The following is a 25,386-nucleotide window of genomic DNA, read 5'->3' as shown; positions in this document are numbered from 1 at the left end:
TACCTTTAGGTATAAATGTGAAAATAGTCCCGTTAAATAAACAGGCACGAAAAATATAAGTTTTCTGATTTTAAAATATTATCTACTGATTTCTTTTGTGTGTGTCATGGCGTAATAAACGGGTTTTTCTTTCTTTAAAACCCCCAGAAAACCGTTAAGTTGAAGTAATTGAATAATAAAGTTTTCTCTAAAGTTGAATAAAACTAACCTATGCACATAAAAGTTAAACTGAAATGAAAAGCGAAATAAATAAATAATTATTAGACAGCGAAAGTTAATAACAAAACTGTACATAAAGTAAAACCTTAATTTTCTCTCTATTCTCTATTTTATTAAGAAAACCAAAGTTAATATATTATCTACTTAAGTATTCTCCACAAGAATGCCACTGTTCGTAGCAAGACGATAACAAAAAGTTTTCCATTCGCGAATGTGGGTACTTGTCCAATTACAGTTTGTTTGTTCAAAAGACTATTCAAATTGCGAAAGTTTCTATCACATTCCCCATTTCTCTATTGTGTTGTCAACAATCAGACTGCATTTGAAAATGCAATTTAAATCGCTACAAAAGTTTTAGGATCATATTAAAAATTTTGAATCTAGGTAGAAAAATTCTTCTGCGAAATATCAGAGAATTTATCTAACTTTACAACTAGGTTAAAATTCCGCTATAGTTCATTCTCAGCAAAGAAAACAATAAACAAATCGACTGAAGTGTTTGATTGCGAATTAAACTCGATTTAGATACGCCTTCTAGAAAAAGTAGAATAGGCTTCTGGTAAATCAGCCGAACCAACCGTTTATAATCGAAAGCCTCACATGCACGGATCTCTAAATTGATTAACTTCCTAGATAAAACTAGCTCATTTATTAACTGTAAATAAGATAAAAAACACAACACTTAAAATGTTTATTCGCACAGTTATTAGTTTTTGTGATATGAGTGTTTAATTCAATTAAGTAACCATTACACCGATGACAGCCGGTGTCAGTGCAGACGTACAAAAAGTTGTCGCGGACGTCGGCCGACCACGAGCCGACAACCACTGACACATGATACACGACCCACTTACCTCCATCACTAATAACTCTAATCAGGATAATTGTAATTAATTAACACAGTTACTTCTAACAAAGAACAACGCAAAAAATTTAGCGGTTGCTCATGCGCATTGCTGCTCAAACCGTTATTGTTATGGATGAACAGAACTCGCACTCTTAACAAACTTCAAAGAGAAATATCAACTGACATTTGTACTTGCCATAAAAAGAAAACTTTTGCCCAGCTCTTATCGTGATCGCCATAAAATAAACGGACATGTAATGTACGTCTGACAGGCTTCACCGGGGTTATTTACTTTATACGGTCACTTTGAAAGTGTAACATGTTTGTAGGTATGTAGGTGGAAAATCGGATAAAACACACATTTATGACGATCAAACTGGAACAAGTTTGTGGGAGTTGGGGTTACTTTACATTCAGGATCTATTAAACAATCATCAGAGATGTCTAGGAAAAGATTTTGCGGTGCTGCGGTCTCCCGTTACATAATGACAATGTGCGAGAACTCGCTGACACAACTCAAACTTGTCTCGTTTCCAGAAATCAATGTTGTTTGCGATCGCGGTGAACGCTGCCCTTCGGAGGGTGGCACACCCCCGCTCTATAAATCACTGTCCGAATTACGGCGTTTCTATAATATTTGTAATCCGGCGCTGGGCACGCGGCCGCATACAACAATTGATACACCCTACCCTATGCGGTCCACTCACAAATTAATTGAAACTAGTTTCGTCCTCGTTAATATTTTGATTATGTCAAGTTCACGTCGACAACGTGCTATGTATCAAATCGTGTGTAAATGTACATTCCGGAGTCCAGGAGTTTAGTTCGGTCATTTTGATTTTATTCGCCCGATCAAGTCTCTCACAATAGTTCAAGTAGCGGTAGTACAGGTTGCTAGTTCATCACCTACGGACACCATTACGAACCTGATTCCCCAGCTGGCTCGCATATATGCGAAGTTAAACTGTAGATAGGTAGGTGCTACGCAGGTATTACGCTATTAACACAAATATCTTAGGTAAATTAATTACAACGTCCTGTAAATAAATAAGTACGACATCGAGAAGATACTGCAGGCTGCAGTATAAAAGCTGGGCACTCGTAATATAGAGGTATTAACGCTAATACCCAATTATAGACTCGCATCAGATCGCCGCACGGACCGGGGAACGAAGATTAGGTTTTCAACCGCATTCTGCAGGGGTGAGAGCAAACGCTATTAAAATGTTTCCATTTCCAATCACACGTCATGTTAAATTAAATAAATTGTAAGTGCTATTACAGTGCACTTTCTCGCCATGTAAAATTATACACATGTTCTCCTCTATGTAATTAAAAACTATGTAACATCATTTCTCTAACTCAGTATTGTTGCTGACATGTTAATTGCATTGATTTGCATTTTGTACGATTCGCGTGACGCCCAGACAAGTAGACATATCTCGCAATTTGTTTTTAAAATGTAAGTCATTAAGATCTTCCACATGAGTAGTTTATGAGAATATTCTGTCTAATTGATTTGTACTGTTACTGGTCCCAATATGTATAAAGTTCACAACAATTATGAATGCAAAATATGACCTGCTCCAGTATGCGCGGAGCACGCGATGACGCGAGCCAAGTATGAAAAACTGGCCAGCATCTTGTTACACATTACACGGCCCATCGACTTTACTCGGTATTGACACGATCAATTATAAAGATTACTCACATATTGAATTCCCTATAACTGACCGTAACCGATTACACTAGGTATGCTCACTTCTTTACCGCCTCATTAGTTTCGCATACAATTTCTTTGTTTATTTTTTCACTAGTTTCCCTTTCCAATATTGTTTCCATCTTAAGGGACGGCGAAAGCTAACAACGTTTTCGTGCTATTGAAGAAAACTTGTTTACAAGAGCCCGTTCTATTTGCAGATGTTTAAAATAAGTTGATCCCACTCAGTAGTCTAGACGGAGCAAGGGAGGGTGCGCCCTCCAGGGAAATGCCAATATTGCAAACCAATAAAGTCATCTCAATTCTATTTCAAACTTCGTCATCTCTTATTTATAAACGTTTTATCGCTGAACAAGGATTCTTTGACATTGTAAGCGCTTTTTAAAATATGTTTTGGTTTTTACTCGATTGCAGGAAAAGTATTGTTATTATAATATAAGTATGTAATGTTAGTTAGTAAGTTAATATGTATTTCTACGCATCTGTCCATAGGCAATGAATCAAGCAATAACAGGAAAGTTAGAATACCTTAATTTCTGGAGGAATGATATTCATCCTAGTGAATTGAAAGATTCAGGAGAAATCTGCTGATCTTGGCATTATTCCAGTGGGTTCATTATTAAGTAGCTATTGGCTTAGAATGAATTGCAGAAACAATGAATGAGTTCAAACGAGGAAAAAATAAAGACACAATCGCACAAGGTGCAAACATAGAAAAAATATTTATTTATTGTTTATTTATTTAAGGCTTCTCAGTGGGGACTTTACGTTACGGTACTACTGAAGTTTCATAAAAGCAGATTTAGTCATTGAAAATTGTAACAATACAGGTATTAAGAACAATCTGCAAAAGATAAAAGTTCCAAGTTTTTTTGTATGCAACTCAATACCCAAGCCAACTATAAAAGTGGAGAGCTCTTTTCGTAGAAAGAAAGTATTTACGAGTAATAGAGTTCATAATATCTGTGATACAATTTCCATTGTTGAGTTTGGCAAAATCGTGAAGTCAACCGCGCGTGAACTGAACTACTTAACGGTTCAACTTTGACATAGAAATGTACATTTTCAAAAGGTCCCTATCGAACAATAAAACAACTTAGATACGTAATTGATTAGATCACATATTTATAAAGACTCCAATCACGACACAAAAAATATCGCACCGAAACGTGATCCGCAAAATGATGAAGCAATACGTGCAGACCATCAATAGCTTCCTATCAGTGATAAGGTGCTTACAATTGCTTGTAATCATGTTTGCTGGACGGATTATCTCCGGCATGTCATGAACAATGGATAATACTTTATCCGAGGACTGATCAGATATCAGTGCATTATAAATAGAGACGTCATAGATGCTGTGCCCATTGACTTGGATCGTAGCGCGAGGGCGCGCGTGCCCGGTCATCGACCACTACACGTCGCGCAAGTTCACTCGCGCATGGGAAGTAGAAGCTGCTGCGCGCGCGCAAGCGTATGTCGGCGCGGTCTAGTGTCACCGCAGCGATGCTGGTCAAAGAGACCGCGGCTCACCTTTACATAGCCGGGATCAAATTGTCCACCTCTCGCACAATATAATACATGCACTCCATTACCAAGTGTCTGCAATAAATTATTCTGACCGGCTTTAAACTTCCTTGTAGCAATTATTTGTTATTGATTTACGAGCTTATAAAATAGTGAAGGGTCAAGCTGTAAATCATTTTATGTACTTTAAAAATATTTAGACACAATTTCTTATCAAAATATAATCATTTCCTGAGTAGCCTTAATTTTTAAAGTTTTTTATGGGTTACTATAATATCACCTGAATATTTTCGTGACAAAGAGAGCTTTACGTTTTACGAGGGCACATTACAAGTTTCGAACGTAGAAATGCCCATTTTGATTCCCCTTCCATGTAAAGAAATTCATTAGGCGCGTGTTTAACATCAGTAAATCAACGCGGGTGTGCATAAGTTTGTTTCTTTCTACATGCCTACTGCCTACAGCTCGCACGTTACCTTCCGGTACATTGATGGAGTAAGAGGAATCGAGTTTTAAACAATCGTCATACATTTCATATTTCTTAAGTCGTTAGAAGCTACTCGGTAATCGGTGTGCGTCTACACTGCCTTGGAATACGTAAGCGATTGTAGAATGAGCCTTGATTGGCAGGCAGTGCATTGCTCATAGATACTGCACATTTCTTATGCCTCGCGTGACAGAATATCAATTCCATTGGATATTTCCGCAATGGAACTTGTTCTTTGAATTAACATAATTTTCTTATAAGCCAATTTTGTCGTCTTAATACTGTTATTTAACTGTTTTGCTTAACTTGCCTGTGAATATTAATGCCTCCTTTGTAATATCCTATGTAAATCAACTTGATGTGACCTGTAGCACAGTTATTATGAATACCACTGCCATTTATTTCTTTTAAATGTCTTACGTATGCTAATTTTTGCTCTACCAAATTATTTGGATGACAGAATTCTACATAGTTTTGTGAAATTATAATATTAATAAGCCATGTAAACAGCAATTTTTATTTTATTTAGACAGCTGCTACAAATTTGAGACGTTAGTTGTACGGCAGTATAGAGATAGAGGTAGACAAACGTAAAACGGTAACCATATCATTTTCAGTACATTTTTTTTATTACATATATCCATATCCATGGGGATGAAGCAGATGTTGATCTATATCTGCTACTAAGACTGCCTTAACATGTTAATCGCCACGATTGTGTTCAAGTTTTCTATCCGCAGCAATTATTTTAGCCCCTTCAACTACTTAAAAATATTCTTTTAGCCTCTTCAACCAAGAACAATCGGTGTCAGTCGTCTCGACTTCTTCAACATTATATGGAATTCACGTAGTTACGTTTTTATTATTTTTTGTGCGTAAAGTTGCTTGATAACCGAGGTGACCGCAGCGTGCAATATTCTCATGCGGTTGGCACTTAGTCGGAGTCTATTGTTCACATTGGACGAGCACTGCATCTTGTATTGTTATACCACATCGTAAAACGCGTTGTTTTGTTTTTCTCTAATGTTACCACTCAGAATAGATTTAGTGGTATGTGGGGTTTGCCCATCTGATATATATTTTGTTGCTGGTTTATCTCATTCTTCGACGTTTGCCTACGATTTTACTATACGATCCATTTCCATTTTATGAGTCGTTTCAACGTTGACTCTTAATACAAACTTGAGTGCTTCAAGAGGTCTTAGGTTGGTTCTTTTGAACCTAGAAATGTCTAGCAAGAAAGAGAAGACCAAATATTTAGAAACAATATTCAGTTGTATTTTCTTAAAGTATTTTTTAGTAAGGCTGTCAATTTCCTAATCTATAAACAAACACATAACCAATTAGTAAACATATCAACGACCTACGTAAAAGCTGCCATAAAATAAGCTCTTATCAACCGGTTTATAAATTACCATGGCTGCTGTTCCAACGCTCACTTTCATTGTTACATCAAAAAATTTGAGATGATGCATACATAATAATGATGTAGACCACACAATCATCTTGGTTGCAGTAAAAACGGCCATCAATGGACCTCTCATTAGGGCTCCACTTTATACCCCCATCAAGGAAGCCATGTGTCCTTATCCCATTACATTACCTTCGTAACAAAATGTAACATTGACTTGTAATAAGTAACCATCCATCCGCATGGAAATTGCAAATCTTATGGATTTTTTAATATCTTTTTTAGAGAGAGGAAATAATACGCAAATTGAGGAAGTCGTTTTATACTTATATATTCCGCAATGTTATAATACATGTGATCCAAAGTAATCCTTAATGCCTTGATAATATGTTATTTTCTACTGTTATTCCTCGGAAGAGGCGGCAACGAAACTGTCTTGTTAATTATTTTATTTAATGCTTTCGCAATTAGTTTGTCGTAAATTATTTACGCTCGTAAATTGTCCGTTCGCAAACAAGTGACTGTTTTTCTGACTTTTATTGCTCTAATCGTGTTTGGCGACTGGCCTTAAAAACGCGAGCGCGAACAACGTTAAAAACAGCTATAAAATTCCAATGACAAATAACATGTTCACGTGGTCGTCATTCTTCGTCCGTAATCCATTCCCATATAAGGTGCAGGTGACTACTGCATAATACATTTGCGGTGAAGGTCCGTAAAAGCTTATATATTTATTACCATCCATCCTCAATATATTCTTGTCGTGTCCCGATGTGTGAAGTGCTTTTCATATAGACTTTCTCAAGGTAATACAGTTAGCTTCTTACGAGTTCAACGTCATCATTTTCATATGCAACTAATTGCTGTAAAAACTGAGCATTTTAATACGAGACAACACGAGTTGCTACAACAATATAGTACTAAGTACCATAGTAATCGCAGTATAACGTTACGCTCTCATGAATACGCCGTGATTACCACGATTTACTCCATTAAAACTACTACTCACATTTCATTTGGTTTGTAGATAAAAATCTTAGTAAGTAGAAGGGTGGGTTATTAAAACAATTAATTATGCACTGTTATGTCACGTCATGCAATTACACGTCACGGTACCAACGGTAATGGAGCGATAGAGATCGCTGCAACAGCCTCGCGTTTTGCTGCAGAGAAAACTCGATGCTTTTGAATAACATTAGTAAGTAAATAACAGAGAAACTTATTTTATTATAATGTCATTATTATTAATGGAGTGTTAAAGAGTGATCAAATGCCATTCAAACATCATTACAGCCATCAAAGGAATGAAAGTTATCTTTCACCTGATTCTAATCGTGACACTCGACTCGTTAGTGTCGCTATATTCGCAGATAAACGAGTTATTTGCTTTACACCAATAACTTTTTTGCATTAGAAAGGTAAGTTTCTAGATCATTACCGTTTTTAGACTTCCGTGGTATACAATGGAGTTTACTTGATAATAGAGAAACCGAAATTAACTCACAACTTGCACGAACTGTGGGTATTGAACTAAGTATAGACCTATGGGTGGTTAGTGATTTACTAGGAAATTGATGAGAGAGCTGGGTTCGTGCGCGGGTCATTTACGCGCCAACGACGCGGCGAAACCAAATCACACGGCTAAATAAGTTTCGTCGGATAATTGTTAGCATTACACACAATCGAAGCAACCGCAACCCGCATGATAGCTACGGTAACGGACGCGTTTTTGTGTGTACTCGTTTGGCCTCTAACAATGCTTTCCTAAACAAAAAATCTGGTTAAAGCAAATTTGGCTCCACAGGAATTGGGTCACTAAATCATTGCACTATACAAAACACTAGATACGTATCCGTCGGTAAAGAGAGAAAATAAAATGTTTTAATTCTTAACGAGACTGAAACCATTAAATCGATTCGGACCATTGACGGCTCTACGAGGAATTGCAATTGCAGATACGACGGTGACTTCATTTATTTTTTGTATTTTTATCTTATCTTAGACTGTAGAAAAGTACGTAAATACAGGCGAAAGATTCACATGTGGTCGTAGGGGTAATTGCCAATTAACAGAAAGAGGATGCATAACATTAACTGTGGTGTCATCGCCATTCAAGTTGAGTTTGAGAGAAAGAAGTAGACACTTTAACTATCTACACAATCTGCCTACATCCATTTTAGAATCCTACCTTCATTCACCTACACTCCCACCTTTAAATATTATTTGCCGAAAACAGCAAACTACTCTATTATACGCTATTTGTAACTGCCAAACATTTGTAATCTGTGTACATAAGTGATTCGTTTTTTCCATATCCCAGTGAGATAGCTCCACAAAACGTTTTTCTCATGAATTATGTAGTAAGTTTGGTACCTAAATACCGACGTAGGATCGGACCCTTCTTCCTTTCTGTATAATTTCATGTTCCGATGCCTGAATAAGTAATGCAACGATTTCGAAACGTTTCATAAAATTTTAATTTCGGTCGATATTACATCGTATCGTAACAACATTCCAGTAACATATTTAATTTTTGACAATGACGTTAGACTTCTACTGGATGTACTCATAGCTGGAATAACGAAAATAGTTCGTTCTCATTTGTAAAATGGGATTCGCAATTATTTCTTGTCAGATGTATCGCGGATGATGTATGGCCGCTGTGGGCGGAGCGGACATCCTCATATAAGCGAAGACAATGTTACAACTAGGAATGTCATAGCAATTTGCAACAATGACATAATACACAAACAAAGTGGAACGGATCGTAATCCGCTCCTAAAACGCATTCGTTTGTTCACGCATTAGTGCATTGCATACGTGCTGACTATGAAGTATGTTTCTTTGCCAAGGTCGACTTGCGAGTCAACACAAGCACATTGCCCTTTGTAACCAGTAAAAATATCCAGCGTGAAATTTAAAAATAGCACAAAACCACGAAATACTTAGCAGGTTGTGCGGGATGAGGAGCTTTCTTGGAAATGCTGCGAACACTTGACGTGATTAATACGCCTGCGCTATTATGATCATTGTAAATCATAGCGAAGGGTACCTCCCTATATATGCAAATCTAAAGTAAATTCGCAGCAAACTACTTACTATAGCTGTAAAAGCCATAACTTTTTACGACAGTGCATAATTTTTCATTATAGTGCCAGGTGACTTTATTGCTCCATATAGGTTTGTGTTTCTTTCATTTTGATCCTATTTACATTAATTAAATGGATAAAAGATCCTGCCTTCACACTTTTGCGTGAAGTCATAAATTAGGATGAGATACTCAGAGACTAAAACCAGAAACTGAAAGCTTGAGAACCACTAATTGAATGGTAATCGTTCTCACACTTAACAATTTGGTAAAGACTAGCCTAAGCTTAAAAATGCTAGGAAAAGACTCATAGAATATAATTCTAAAATATCTCACTTTCTGTTTCAGATAGTGCAAGCAGACAACAGGGCATCATCGTACTTAGGCGCTCGTTGCAAAGCTAAAAGCGACTGTGGCGTCCCCAACTCACACTGTGAAAGAGGCGTATGCGCATGTCAACCTTACTTTGCACAGGCTGACAACTCTACCTGTCTTGAATGTAAGTAACGCTTTTATTTTTAACCACAGTTTATTATCTGTCGGTTTTGCTGTCCTGGGCAGAATTATTATTATGTTGGTAAAAATAGTACAACAATATTTTTATATTTAATGTTTTCCGACGATGAAAACGTTTAGAAAGAATAAGGGTTAATAAGAATAGACAAATGTAAGGAATCAAGGGAGAAATGAGAATCGATTATAATCATATTTCACCGATCTAAAGCTACCTACTATAGATAAAGATAATGAGAAGTGTAATCTAGTTCTTCTCAATTCTCATTATGTTCTATACGATGTCATGACATGTCTATGTTCGTTGATTTTCTCAACCTTCTAGGTAACCGATTATTTATAATTAAAGATACTTTAAAACAGTTAAACATAACTATAGGTATGCTTATAAATCAAACATCTTCCGTATAGCAGTAAAACATTGCACGTATGAATTGGTTTATTATCCTTTTTCCTAGCACGCACTCTATAATTGACGCACTTTGGCTCGCGGTTTTCACCTCTCATAGGTAATATCTAATCACTCTCGTGTGGTATATTCTGTGGTCAGTGTAACAAATTACTTTCACTTAAGTGTTCAATAGCTATCAGGTAATGACAGTTTTCATCATAGGACATTAAAATTATCTTCTGAATCATCGAATTCAATTTCGCTTTCTTCAGCAAATTGTTTTTTGTAAATAACTGGTGCCAATAGTGCTAATAGTGGTCCAGTTTATTATATTGCTAACTGTTAATATCCACCATTCATTTTGTTTTCTCTTATAATAAATAACGTACAATTGTAGTATTTATTTCTCGCGTTCATTTAACACGTAACTCGTTATTGTTGAGTGGTTTTATGGATTCTCCAGTTTAGTCTGGCCAAAAAGGTTTTTCTTTTTCTATGTTATAAGCCGGTAAACGAGCAGACGAATCACCTGATGGCAAGCAATCGCTGCCGCCCATGGACACCCGAAACACCAGAGGCGTGCGTTGCCGGCCTTTTTGGGTGTTAGGAATTTAAGGGTCGTTAGGGAATAGGGAATTGGAAAGGTTACTTACGCTACGACACACAACGTTGTTTCACGTTGGTTTTCTGTAAGGTCGTGGTATCACTCCGTTCCAGCCATTGCAGCCAGAAGCATGCCTCTCCCACACTTAAAATTTAATATTAGACATAGTTTAATATACATGTTAATAGACACCTTGCTTTCACTGCATTTTGGTTAACTGTCAAAATTTTCATAGAAGACCAATAATCATTAAATTCATTACATTCTTCATCGTGCCATTCGTGCCGATGAGTCTATTCGTAATAAAATATAATAGTAACATTCCATTCTGTCTAGATTGTATCTATCTAGAGTCATCCAATTTGGACTCGCCAAAAGCAGTCGGCGATACGGACTTCACATTGGTCGGATTGGATGCGAATTGTACGGGCTATCGTAAAGTATCAAAGATATTTTATTGTGATAGTACTACAACCTACAATCCCACGCTCGTCTCACTTTCTTTGCCACAAAAGTATAGGACCAAATCGAGAACTGGATCATGTGGACACTGCAAGCAACGGTTCCTTAGTCGATAATGTTACGTTACTACGAACAGTGATCAGTTCCCTTAGTATGAGTTTGCCTTAGTATATGTTTAATTAAAGTTATCGAAACGAGATGGCGTTCAGCGCTCTGATTAGTTGGTTTATTGGAGTCGGCCAATCAAAGCGCTGAACACGCTTACGTTTCGATTACTTTAAACGTAAACCAAACTCATACTAAGATTAACCCTTAGTATGAGTTCGGTTTACGGATTTTACGACATATTCATTGATACAGTAAACTTTTTATATTGAATTCGAGTCACAATATCACGATAATGTCTTCCTCCTTATGGTGTTAGCAAGTTTACGTACACTTGTATTAGCAAAGTTTGCAGAGGCTTTTAAATGACTTAAGATGCAGTTTTATTAGTATCTTTCACGTGGTCAAGTCAGAATGAGACTAACACTAAAGGGTAGAGATAACGGGAATTGTTAAAAATTGATCCTTTTTTTGGTTGTAAATCATCCTATGACTTCTCTCACCTTGGATGAAGGGCATGTCAGACTCTTACTGACTAAAAAGCACCCTGATCCTACTCCTTTTTCTAGTTGGAGCCCCTGTAACCCATTAGGCAGTCCACAGCTCCGGATCACTAAAGACCTACATTTGTACAGGAGACAGGCTGGTCGGTGCTCCATATAGAAGCATAAACCTTGGCAGTTTTAAAGAGGAACTCTTCACGGATGCATTGAGTAACATACTTTATGTACTAGCAGGTCCAGTCATGCGGCATTTCGAGCTAAGACTGAGCATAGGTACGCTAGCCCAGCGACCATATTCAAGGCGTAATCAATAACATCATAATATCCCATCTTTACCTTTAATGGCATGTAATATGCCTGTGAAGTAAATTGAATTAGGTATTTACTTAATTTTATTGGCCATGCCTTATAAGAAGTTTTAAGTGGCCGGTCTTTTCCAGTGCGGGGAGGACAATGTGCGCCGCCGCTGTCGACTAATTATTCAGCAATGTCGTTAAAGACCCTATTTTGTAACACTCGTCCATGTGTGAACTTAGGTATATGTTGCTGCTATAAAGCTGTAGTCAACATTAATATTACGCCTTTTATCCCCGAAGGGGTAGGCAGAGGTGCACATTATAGCATGTATATAATTTACACCCACTTTTTACTATTTGTGTCATAAGTCTCATATAATCATGTAATAGGGGTGAGCCAATTGCCATATACTGGGCACCATTCTAGACTCCGTGCTACTACTGAGAAATTTTCAAAAAAAAAGGCTTCAATAATACTTTGCCTGACCCAGGAATCGAACCCAGGAGACCCCTTATCCGAGTCGCACTTGCGACTACTCGACCAACGACTCAGCTATAGTCTAACTACACGATATTTTAGCAACAATTGCTGAGTAAACACTAAAGGGAAATCACAATAAGATCGGTGTTGAAAACAAGGAAGTAATTATGGGAGTTGGAAAGGGGGTACGGTATGTCGGTTTAGTTGTGAGCTGTCAGCTTGTCATATCAAACTTCCTCGTGGTCAGTGTGCCAAGCGTGAGCAATCATCTCCGCCATGAAGAGAAATAGAAATATAAACTGTTTGATATAGACTTTATCCGACAGTCTGATGAACAACTGGAAATACCTAATTGCTGTTTTAATAATTCGCGTTTTAAGCTATATTTTTTTATTCATCGCTGTTATTATGACTTCTTTATTCTAAGTTATTTGATTTCGGTTTTCTATATACACGCCTTTTATTCCCTCAGGGGTAGGCAGAGTTGCAACTCTGCAACTCTGCCTACCCCTGAGGGAATAAAATTCAGGCATTATGTGCACATAATGCCACTATACTATGTACAAATTGTACACCCACTTTTCACCATTTGTGTTATAAGTCCCATGTAATAGGGGGTGAGCCTATTGCCATATACCTACTATTTCGGTTTTCTCTTTATTCAATTGTCCGTCTGTTGCCCGAAGAAACATAAAGAACCATAGTTTTACAAACTTTATAAAATGAGTTTATAGGAGTTACCTATGTGTACCTCTACCTCCTACGGAAAATAATAAGGTGTGCATATTAATGTTTAATCGTTATTTTATATTATCAAGTTTCTTTAAAAGTAGATATTAATATAAAGTCATTAAATACCCGTAGGGCGCCTACATTGTCCACGATGATAAATGGAATTGTCTGTTTACACGCAAAACGTGTTTTTTTTTATCACTGGCGCTATGTTTCTGGGCGATAAAAACTTGGACGGTGCAATTTTACTCGTGTCAGTTCGGAATTCCAATTAAATATTGAGGGGTGGTTGAATAGCAAAGTAATTTAAAAGGGCTCTATAGAAATTGTAGCTTTATTGGAGGAACCTTTGATATTGTCATGTATTCAAAAAGAGGAGGCTAGAAGAAGTTAAATTAGTAAACAAATTAACCGAATTGTTTGAGATTTCAAAGATCTCTTTGCTAAAGTCATTAAAGACAATAAGAGCTATAATCTGTATCTAGCAATAGAAGGATTGTATCGAACGCTATTTAAAAATAGAACCGCGGCTTCGCTAGAATATCGAATAAGTTCCGTTGAAACCTGCATGCATGCCAGTTACCCCTAAATTATTTACGATGCGGCGAACGTTCGAAATTCAAAATTTAAAAGTTAGGTACTGTTGTTTTTTTTTAATGTAACGATGAAACAAATGCACATTTATTTGTGACCAGAATTTAAGAAGATGCCTAATTAGTGGAGTGCAACCCTCATAGAACATAGCTTCTAAAACTTATTTTTTATTAAAGTCCGCCTTAAATTGTTGTTTTAAAAACACAATCTATTTTTACAACTTAGACGAAAAAAAGGATGATCCAGATCCCGACACTCATCAACGTCCGTAGTTTAACGATAATACGCGCCCAATAAATCCTTGTCGTCTAAAGCTGAGTGCATGGCCGCAACGTGAATATGTCCATCTCGTTTATTTGCGGTAGGTACCAATTTAAATAAACTTGTTGATGATTACGAGAGCGGCCCCGTCGGCAAGCTTCGACTGACTTATCGTCCGGTTTGCCAGCCGTAAATTGGTCCCGCTATCCTTCGAGGGTATGAAATGTAGGGACTCTTATCCATTTTGTATTTATTTACTACTACAGTTACTGTTAGCTCGGAAACTATGACTATTGATCCGTGACTGACTGTGTCCATTGGCAGGTTGAGGCTAACCTAAGTGTTAGATATCGTTGTAGTAAATTAGACATGGCCACTGAAATACAACCGATTAAATTCTATGGTAGGAAATAAATATCTAGGACACTTTGAAATGTTTCAGGAAACTTATGGTTGTTAGAGATATCCCCTTAAATGCAGATGGCGTTAGTTACGCCAACTATCTATAAGATTCTATGCAATAACGGTATGCACAATTCGTGTCAAATTTAAAGACAATCACGTACTACATATATAAATATTGGTTAATTATTTTGTTTGCATTCCACACTTTAGTTTGGGAATCTTACTTTCTAAGGGCGCATCATAGAAAGCGATATAAAACGTTTAGTTCCGCGTGTTACACGCTTACGACATTTTGGTGGAAAATTGACGCGTACCTTTTTTGTACCAGTAATTGCAAGTCATCACAATACATGAAGCTTGGTTTACAACAGCGAGACTTACAAGATTAATTAAAAAATCAAGTCTCATTTGAAAATTGGATCAAAATGTTTACTGTATAAGAGTTATTTTATCTTATCCGGCCATTTCCTCTTACAAAAAAAGTTGCACACCCAAATATTTCAAATTTCAAGATTGTTTATAATTCAGATTTCACGTAGATAAGCGGTAGGAACTCGGTTAATCAGTGAAACGACAGTGAAACCCCAAACATGATGGTGTAAAGCAACCTTGTTTCTTTACACGTTTCAGACCAAAGGTTATAGTTACTTAGCGTTTCAAGAACTTTATGTTCGCTACATACTATAATTTTCTTGTCACCTCATAAGTACACTGCTTTTTTCACTCAAAATAGAGAAGCACGTACTAACCCGTGCCTGGGCACCATATCAAAGCATGTAAGCATGACATACAGTTTTTTCTGAACAGCGCAAACGCCCATTTTGCATCCATTAACCCAGTTATGCATAGCTAACAAGCGTGCAGTTTCCTACGATGTAAGCAATCGTAGTTTATATGTTCAAAACACACAGACATATATAAATACAGGCAGACTGGAAAATTATACTTAAAGACTCAATTTACTACAATGTTTCTGTGTATTAAGTTTTAATGTAAAATGAGAACGTGTAAGAAAATAAAGATAGATTTAGTATTATCGGGTGACTTATATGTTTATGAAAGACTAGCTTCTGTCAGCGACTTTACCCGTGAGCCCTTGGGATAAAAGGTATCCTATCACCCAAGTCAGGTCATACCCTGTTGGTATACCAAATTTCGCCAAGCGAGAAGAAGTGTCAGATTCTCACTCACTAGAAACCACCTCGTTCCTAGTCCTGCTTTTGACCTCGTTCCTACTCCTGCTTTTCTAGCCGGAGCCCCGGTAACCCGCTAGGCAGTCCGCAGCTCCGGATTGGTCTCACACTAGCCTACGACATTTGCTTCATTCACCGCATCACCGCTTACATTGTCCCGTCAGTAATTTTGTTGTTTACCTTTTTCTTTATTGTGTTATGCTGTCCAATTTTTCTTTACAAATTGTTCTACGAAAATATTATTGTTACGCTTTTCAAATAACTTTCAGCTTGCTTTTATTTTTGTTACAAAATGTTCGTAGTATCTTGCGCATGAAATGTCCACTATGAACAATAAATAAACAAAAGCTTGTGTTAAATCCTTTTTTTTTCTACTAGACATGACAGGGATCAGAATCCCCATGAAGTAATTACAACTATCTATAACTGTTTCCCATAATATACAAAGAAGGTGATTTAGGGCGCCTATGTGTAGACAACCGTTACATGAACATAGCTCCTTAAAAGGCTTGAATCTATCCGCCTGTCACCATCCCACTGAGATATCTAGAAAGATCCGTTTGAGAAATTTGGATAAACAAAGAGACAAACAACTAACGACACCGTTTCATTCACAATGTACATTCTACGTATCGAATCGACCTTGACTTTGTATAACAAGATTATAATCTTAAGATTGGAAATCGAAAAGTCACGCACATATACACTCTTTTCACGGTTGTCAGTGCTGTGCCAAATCTAATAAACGTTAGTATTCTCTGTCTCCGTTTTGAGATTAATGTGTCAGACATCTTTAGATGGTAATCGCGAGAAATATAAAAGAATTATAAGTAATTGTAACAGGCCGAGCGTCCTACGTCTCACGTACCAACTCGTTAAAAGCAAACGCGTGTAAATACAGCATCGCGATTTAGTTTAATCATTATTTTAACAGGATTTTAATTAAATCGAGTTCGCGTATGTTTATTAATTGATTTATTTTATTTAAAGTGCCAAATACGTGTGTTTACCTTCACTTTAATTGAATAACGTCGGAACTAATCAATAACGGACAAAGAGAAATGAATAGTGTTGACATGAAAAATATCCGGCTTCAAAAATATGCAAATATTTTGATGATAGGTAGAGATTTCCCGTACATGATAAATGAATAGAAAGACACAAGTTTAATGTAATCGTTACCTAATAGAAATATCGATCGGAAGGTGTGACAGATCAATGCGGCTGTAGTTAATAAATCTCTCGTGTTTATTTTATGTACAAACGTTAATCGCAGCTACTTCTGACATTCTTGTAAACTGCCGCCCGCATACCAACCGGTGCCAGTGATTCTATTATTTATCGCTTAATCGTTCGAAAGTCGTGTTATGCATAAACATGTTTATTCTACGAAAGAAATCCTGCCTTATCATTTTACACATCAAACACAAACATATTAAATTCTTACGTTGTTTTATAGGTATTAAAACCTATGTAAATACATGTTTACAATGGTTTTACTACCCGTATTGTTCTTGACGTAGTAACGAAAATGTAGGTAGGTATGTATACTACATTCGATGCAAATTGTCGGCCACACCCGTGTAAACGTACCAACAACGGTGAACTTGAAATCAAATAGGGTCGCACACGCCTCCAGGTCATGAACCCGTCACTCAGTGCACTGTCACCATAGAGACTAGCAGTCAGTTGCAGAAAACTGTCTTTAAATTCGACATTAGTTAATCCGTCATTATCGCTAATATTCCATTAAATTTAAAGACGTTGCACAAAACTGTTGCGGGTCCCTTTAATGGGACTTTAACTAAAGACGACATTAAAAAGTGTTGCAAGTTAAAACACATATTTTGAATGAACTGATTACGTAGTATTTGTATACTCTCTGGAACTGATTGAATGTAAATTGTCATTAAGGATGGAAGGAAGCGAATCCCGCTTCGAAAGAAACCGATTTTTAAAATGACGATTTATCGATTGTGTTTGGATTTATTTCATGTAGTTAAAGGACACTATAAAAATCAATACAATACCATTTGTTACTACTTAGTTACTTGTAAATTAGACTCAGTTATGAGTTTTTTCAGAGCTAATTACATTATTTACGTAATAGCTATATCTATATTTTGTATTTGATTAAATATCTCTATATTTGACAGATTAAGCATATGTGTTAATTTAATTAGCTACTATTAAATGTTTTTTGTAGTATCTTAATAGTGGAATACATATAAATATCAAATCTTATTCTAATTCACTGACCGATTCAATTATGTGTTCCGATTTAAAATAGGTATCAACCTTTTTGGTTCGCGGGAAGAAATTCCTAGATCGCCAGCCCTAGTTGTCAATATTGACATCATGAGCGTTTCTGTCATCTCTGTATTTAGGAAAAATCCAATTTTTTACGATAAAAATATTATCAATTGCTTTAATGTGGTGTTGAATTATCTTTCATTGGTATCGTAACAGCGTTTGTAAGAGATAAGATTTAACGTAGCTTCCAGGTGTTTGTTATTGTTGTGATTAATTGAGAATTGGACTCGTCTCGAGTTTTCCTTTTGTAGAAAGAATTTTCAGCATTATTCATTAACCATGGTATCTGGTGCAATACAGGCTGGTTCAGGCAGTATGCATCGCCCTTGTACTAACTTTTTAAGCAAAGAATTAACCAAAGAATGGTATAATATTGCACCCACAGAGGAAGTACGAATTGCCCCCATGTAATGACGGTATGGTATTTTAGTAAAATAAATATCTAATAAAATAAATTAATTTAAAACAAGATTAGTCGTTTTATTTATTCTTAAAAATATACAAGGTATATACATCTATTAATACACCTATTCCCCTAGCATGATATGGAAATACCGAATGTTATTTCAAGATGCGAGAAGATTAAATGAAATTCATAACATTTCAGGAATTACAATTTATTTTTACAGAACTATTATAAACCAACAATCCGTCTCATCGACCAATATTCGAATTAATTATTTTCCGCCATTTTTAGGGTTCCGTAGCCAATGGCAAAAAACGGAACCCTTATAGATTCGTCATGTTTGTCTGTCTGTCTGTCCGTCCGTATGTCACAGCCATTTATTTCCGAAACCGTTGGGCCTACATAGTTGAAACTCTGTAGGTTGATGTATTTCGATAACCGCTATTCGAATTTTGAATAAAAATGATTAAATTTAAAAATTAAAGGGTTTTTACATCCATACATGGAACTGATTCAAAAAAATTTTTTTTCAGCTAACATACCCGTGATGGGTGTCTATGGATATGTCTTTTTTAAAGTAATGTCTTTAAAAAAGACATATCCATATGGATAGAATAGAATAAGATAAAAGGTTCCCAAAACCATTTTTCGTCAAAATCAACCGTTTGAAAGTTAGACGCTTCCAAAGAGGAAAAATGAGTGCCCCCCCCCCCTCTAACTTTTAAAATAAGAGAGTGAAAAAACAAAAAAAAATATATGGTGTAGATTTCAATAGAAACTAACAACGAAAATTGGTTTGAACGAGATATCAAAAACCGTAAATATAATTTTGTCGTTCATACAAACACTATGTAAAACCAAGTTATTTTGTAACTTTTATAATATGTCATCTACTTGCTGTTACGGAACCCTTCATGGGCGAGTCCGACTCGCACTTGGCCGGTTTTTAAATATATCATTTGACGTTCCATGTCAGCTAACATTTATTTTAAACAGTTTATGTAGTCTATGAAATGACGAAAAAGGTTTAATATGAAATGACGAAAAAGGTTTAATATATTTATTCCTATGAATAGTACTCAGTAATTAAATACTATTATATTATAATTACATCCTACATTATATCTGTCTGGTGTTGCTAGTGGTTGTTAACACTAAGGAAGGCCTATGTTTGGCAGGAAGCTGATCTTCGGCAGATCCAGTAGCGAAGAATCTCAAACATATCAATAACTATGTGAGGCCATCGATGGCTCTATTTCTTCGAGTTTGTTTGTAAATTGAGTATCTCGCAAATGTGTAAAGCTTTAGAAATCCTGTATCTCACACGAAACTCTTCTCCGTCATGTTTTTCAAATAAATTTATCCTATCTGGAATTACACGACGTCGTCGTGGAAGGAGCGGATAAAGATGAAAGGCTTGAAAGGGACATTATAAATAATACTGTAATAAAGTAAAAAAATATTACTAGCACTATTTACAAAAGAATTCAGAGTTTAATAACAAGTTTAATGGATGTTTGACTAGGCATTAAAAATTATAACCCCAAACTGTCAATTTAATGCTCCTTTAGCGCTAATGACGTTTTGTGCAACGTAAAAAATAGGCTAAAGTCCCGATTTGACGTTTCTTTAATTAAAGTTAATCCGGCATTAAAATGAGATAGAAATACTTCTTTGTGCAACACTTTAAAGCTTCATTAATATTTAAAGTCACTTTAAAAATTTAATGATCGTTCCTGCAACTGACTGTAAGACATGTAGAGGAGACAACAAGGAGGTGTGACTGTACACAACTAGGACTGGCTGAATTATAATTAAAGAAATGATTGACAGAAGAAAATAAATTCAAATAACGAACACATTTTTTATTATGACAAGATGATGATCATCACAGATAATAAAGTTTCGGTTTGTGTCACAATGACATGCATTTGAGCGGGAAAAATGTGCATCTAATTTATCGAATCTCCGAATCTAAGTGGAATTTGAAAATAGTTTAAGACTTCAGGCAAAATACTCAGCCAATCCCGTAGCTGATAACTTGATAAATTCAGTTTTTCAAACCAAAATCAAGCAAAGTTTTTTGTTACAAATTGAAATTGACTTGATTGTCGGAATAATATGTAAATCATGAGCTCGTTGGTGATTGTAATGTTCACAATAGTTTTATTGTGTCTTTCAATATCTATTTTTGTTAGTTTTTGTGTTATTTTTTCTAGAAAGCAACTAGCTTTTCACAATAGTGCGGTAACCGCGTCGTGATGTAAAATGTTATCTCTAGTCAAGATTATGTTTCACAAAAACTAATATTTTTATAACTTTCTGAAGTCACTCTACTTAATTATTACCTACTTTTTCGTCAACTTCGTTTATTACAGTAACCGCAAGTTGATATAATAATTTGATAGTCTATGAAAGTGTCTTTAGTTAGACTATCAATGATCAATCAGCCACATCATTTAGTAAAAAAATGATAAAAAAGAATGAGTTCAATCTGTTCAATATAAGAGCCATATTAATGGCCATATTAAACCTTAGGCGCCCCATTGTACAAAATCTCACATGACTCCGATAACTTACACGTTTTAGTCTTGCACATGTTGAACTGTGTCCATTTCACTTCAGACTTGGAAAATACGCATAAAATCTATACAAAACATAATTATTATTATTATCAAATATTTGCATAAACTGTATCTACTTGTCATTTTTTTTTGCGTGTGAAATATTTTTTTATTCTTTCTTTATTTAACAAAAGGTGACTTTAGAATCCTTCTAACCAAGCTTTCTTTTTGTTACAGCAACTCTTCTTGGATCAGAATGTACGGTATCGGAGCAGTGTACGCTGAAAGTGGCATACAGTGCCTGTCTCGAAGGTGTCTGCCGATGTACCGATGGCCATCTGCAGTTCAGGAAACACACTTGTCTTTCACGTGAGTATCTTTATTTTTTGCGGAGAAAAACAATGGCCCTTTGCAAATAAAAAAGCAACTAGCATATTAGGTAGGTATCTTTCCATTCAATTTTCCAAACACAACAAGCATATTTACTTGTTTGCTAATGGTCCTGTTTTTCATCCGGATAACACAATAACATAGACGAAAATATTTTCGGTACGTTTTCGAATTCATAACAATGAATGTTGTATGCTCAATCGGGTCTTGTCCACTTACATATTCACCCCTAAGAAAGAAAGGAGAACTAATAAAGTATAATGTTATTATTAGGTATGTTACACAAAAGAAATTATACAATTTTACTTTTTATTATAACTTTCGTGAGACATACTAAATTAATTATATTATGTTATCGGCTTACGTAACTGTTTGACGAGGAATTATAATATGAGCCTCTATGATGGCTTGAAACTAGTCGAGTTCCTCGTCAAACTGTTACATGAGTAAGCCGATAACATAATAACAATTTTACATGGAAAATGTTCTGGTTGAAAAACCATACGATAGCGATCGTATACACAAAAGATAATCATCGACAACTAATAGATTGCTTTTCATTTCCCAATGCAAATTTCTATAACGATTTGAAATCGGTAAAAGGAAAAATGCGTAACATTGTGTTGCTTTTTTTTTCTTTTTTATCGTTACACTTTTAAATGGCTGCTTAATGAGCGTATCGGCTATCAATTAGTTTTTCATTGGAAAACTGTCGCTGGTCCCACCAGCCGGTAGTCTAACCATTCATTGTAAACAAAGTTCCTATAATTTACTACCTTTTTTTATTAATAGAAAAATATTTCGTCAGTTCCATTAATCTTCGTATGTGTAATTAAAAAGACGTTGACGTGTGAATTTTAATTGTGAATTAACCAGAATGAACATTAATTTCGGTGGCCGGCGTCGGTAATACCAAATGTAGATGTTTTACGTAATTTAGTGTATAAAAACTGAAATAAAGTGACCGATGAACTCAAACTAGTTAGACATAGTCAATAAAATATGATTTTTAATCAGAAAGTTAATTAAAAGACTGTTGATACTGATATTTTCCATGTTTAGAATACATGGTAGGAGCTTCCTGCTTTACTCCCTGACGTTTCCCATATTATTGATCGTCGTAAAAACGTAGCGTATGGGAATCCCATGTTCAATGGTAAACAAACAAAACGAGAAAGAAGAAAAAAATATTGGGACTGCTATTCCAGTTCAAAGAAGTAAATAATATACTTAAAATATTTTGTAAAGCATCCTAACGAAATTAGTTCTTCTCATTCTAATAAAATCGAAAATAATCGTTTAAAATTCCATTGAAATCTCGTGTCACTGTCACTTATTTATGCAAGTTATTGTTAGTGAGATGGCGCCACGGAGGCGCAAAGCGTTGTTCCAATCACTGTATGGCTGTCAAAAGTTTATTCCCCGATGATTTCGCGTTAGGAGATTAATAGTTTATTAGTTTTGATACCTTTTGTTATACCAGAGCCTCTAACGAAGAGAAACTCCGCATTAATGTAACTAAATAATGTTTTCATTTAATTCAAATAAACAATTTAAACATTTAAATTTCTACTTAACATTAATTACCATGACGGGGATTCTTTGAATTGACAACATTGTAAATTGTAATAAAACTTTCGATTTCATTCAAAATGTCCCAATTTCTTTATAGAAAATTATACCAGTCATGGTTTAAGTTACTGTGTTGAATCATAACGGATAAGCCGTGTAATTCTCTAAAGTGGCTCGAGAAAACTTACTACGGAAATCAATTTGACCTTCATTCTGACATTACTACGTCGTACTAAGGTATTCTTTAATGAAATAGAAAAAGTGTTTCGAATCGTCGTTAATTATCTACTAATTTATCCTAAATATTCTGCATAGTATACATTATCTATTTGTGCTTTGTTAAAATTAAACCAACATCATTAAATTACTTGATTCCTAGTAAAAGCTCCTCACAAACGTTTTGTTACAACATTTCGACTGACATACTTAGACAAAATACCGTAATTTACTACATAAGGGCAAGCTACGTCACATTTGGTAAAAGCCCAATAAAATCTGATAGCGGTTGCTTAAGCCTCCTCTTCGTATTTCTCAATGGTTACGATGCTTTAACAGACCTTATTTCCGCGATTTATCGTAAGAGCTTTGTGAGAAAATGAACCAAGTAATTGTTCTGTCAAATCCAAGTCTCTGCTCATGTGAACCGCGCTTATTATCGCACATAATGTGAGTATTGTAAAGTCTCTGTGAGAACTCCTAAGTATAGCTTTATAAATTCTTTACGTACCGCGATACCATAATAGAGATATACAGATAAAGTATTCAGATCACGAATTGGGCTGACATTTTATCTCTTTGACCCTCTTACCTCTTAACCGTATGAATACGCAAATCAAACGCATTAAATGAACGATGAAAGGTGGGATATGTTTCACTATTAAATATCTCGACCTGCATCTTGTTTCGCGAAAAGGTTACAAGTTCAAATCAAAGTTGCGCGAAACAAATCATGAAATTATTTCGCGCACTTCACTGGGTATCAAATACAGTTATACAAAACGGAATGATTGACGGAGAAGGTAATATACTTGTTATTTTCAAACAAAATTGATTTAATAAAAATACGGATGTACTAATATAATATAATAACGGATCATGAAAAATAACAACGTAACATAGATATGAGTAGGTCGATAAATAAAGAGCCAGTGAAGTTGCGTGTCGTGCTTTACTGTTCCTGATTAACATATAATAGCCAATCAAATTACCATTTGTGATTTTACATTCACGACACTTTATCAAATTGTTGTGATTATATCTTTAACAGCCATGGGAATGTAACCATTTTAAACATTATAAATGATTTATTTGATTGCAAACAATCATTTTGACATAGGTATACGAATCTAGTTGAAACTGTATCTGTCGGACTATTAGAGCATGTAATGGTAGACCGTATGCCTAGTCTCGGGAAAATTGCTACCAACTACTCAGTGCCCCAACAGTCACGAAGTAGACAAATACCTCAGTGTATTTTATTCAACGACCAATTGCCGTGAGCCAATTTAACGTGAAACCTTTAAAAGAACTGCATCGTGTGCTACGTGTGCTTACGTGTGTTATCTTGTCATTTCAGCTGCACCGCCCGGACACGTCTGCTACAGCAACGAACATTGTCGTTTATGGGACAAGGAGAGCCGTTGCGAATTCGTCATACTTAACCTGTTCGGAAGATGCGCGTGTAACAGCTATTTCAAACAAATCGGTGACAAGTGTGTAGCGCAGAAAATGCCACCTTATGCTACTGAAGCTGTGGTTGCGGAAATGGACGCTGTAGTTTCACCTTCAAACGCAACAGTGACTTACAAAGATCAAATACCTAATCCAACTGTACAACTGACAGCAAGTTCAGTCAACTCCTTCGGACCTCCACTACCCATAATTAGTTCTGACGATATTCAGCCAAGCAAATTACCATTGTACACAAACAAAAATGATGTATTCAGCACTGACGAAGATAGTCCGTTGATGCAAGCTGTCATGAAAGTACCGAGTGTTGAACCAACAAAGCGATTACCCGTCTCGAATAGAAAAGATGGCGAACCGAATGAGACGATTAGGGTGGACGAAATGACGGCTAATTTGCATGCAAATGATCAGCCAATTTACAGGGTTGTGACACAGCCATCTGTAGAAAAGAAAACTAACAAAAAGGGTAGTGCGTCAAAGGAGCAAAGTAATTCTAGCGGGAAGCCTCACAAGGGGGGACATCAAAAGAAGTCTTCTCTAAAGGGTATACAATATTTAGCATTCATAATTGAATTTTCTTGCTATACGTGAGTAAGGTTTCTAAAAATAAAAT

At 35.8% G+C, this 25,386-nt stretch overlaps 1 protein-coding gene across 2 annotated transcripts in view; it reads left to right on the top strand.

The window, feature by feature from the left end:
- LOC118267248 (uncharacterized) overlaps positions 1–25,386 on the top strand; it is a 38,788-nt gene that overhangs the window by 8,878 nt on the left and 4,524 nt on the right. For both annotated transcript variants that reach the window (XM_035581137.2, XM_035581136.2), the window contains exons 2-4: positions 9,648–9,798; positions 21,360–21,491; positions 24,661–25,317. In XM_035581137.2, coding sequence (XP_035437030.1) covers positions 9,648–9,798; positions 21,360–21,491; positions 24,661–25,317 — 940 coding nt within the window. The remainder of the gene's footprint in view (positions 1–9,647; positions 9,799–21,359; positions 21,492–24,660; positions 25,318–25,386) is intronic.

The sequence above is a fragment of the Spodoptera frugiperda genome, chromosome 23, assembly GCF_023101765.2.
Source record: "Spodoptera frugiperda isolate SF20-4 chromosome 23, AGI-APGP_CSIRO_Sfru_2.0, whole genome shotgun sequence".
NCBI classification, from domain to species: domain Eukaryota; kingdom Metazoa; phylum Arthropoda; class Insecta; order Lepidoptera; family Noctuidae; genus Spodoptera; species Spodoptera frugiperda.
The sequence above is the reverse complement of the archived record's forward strand: the minus strand, read 5'-3'. Positions and strand labels throughout refer to the sequence as shown.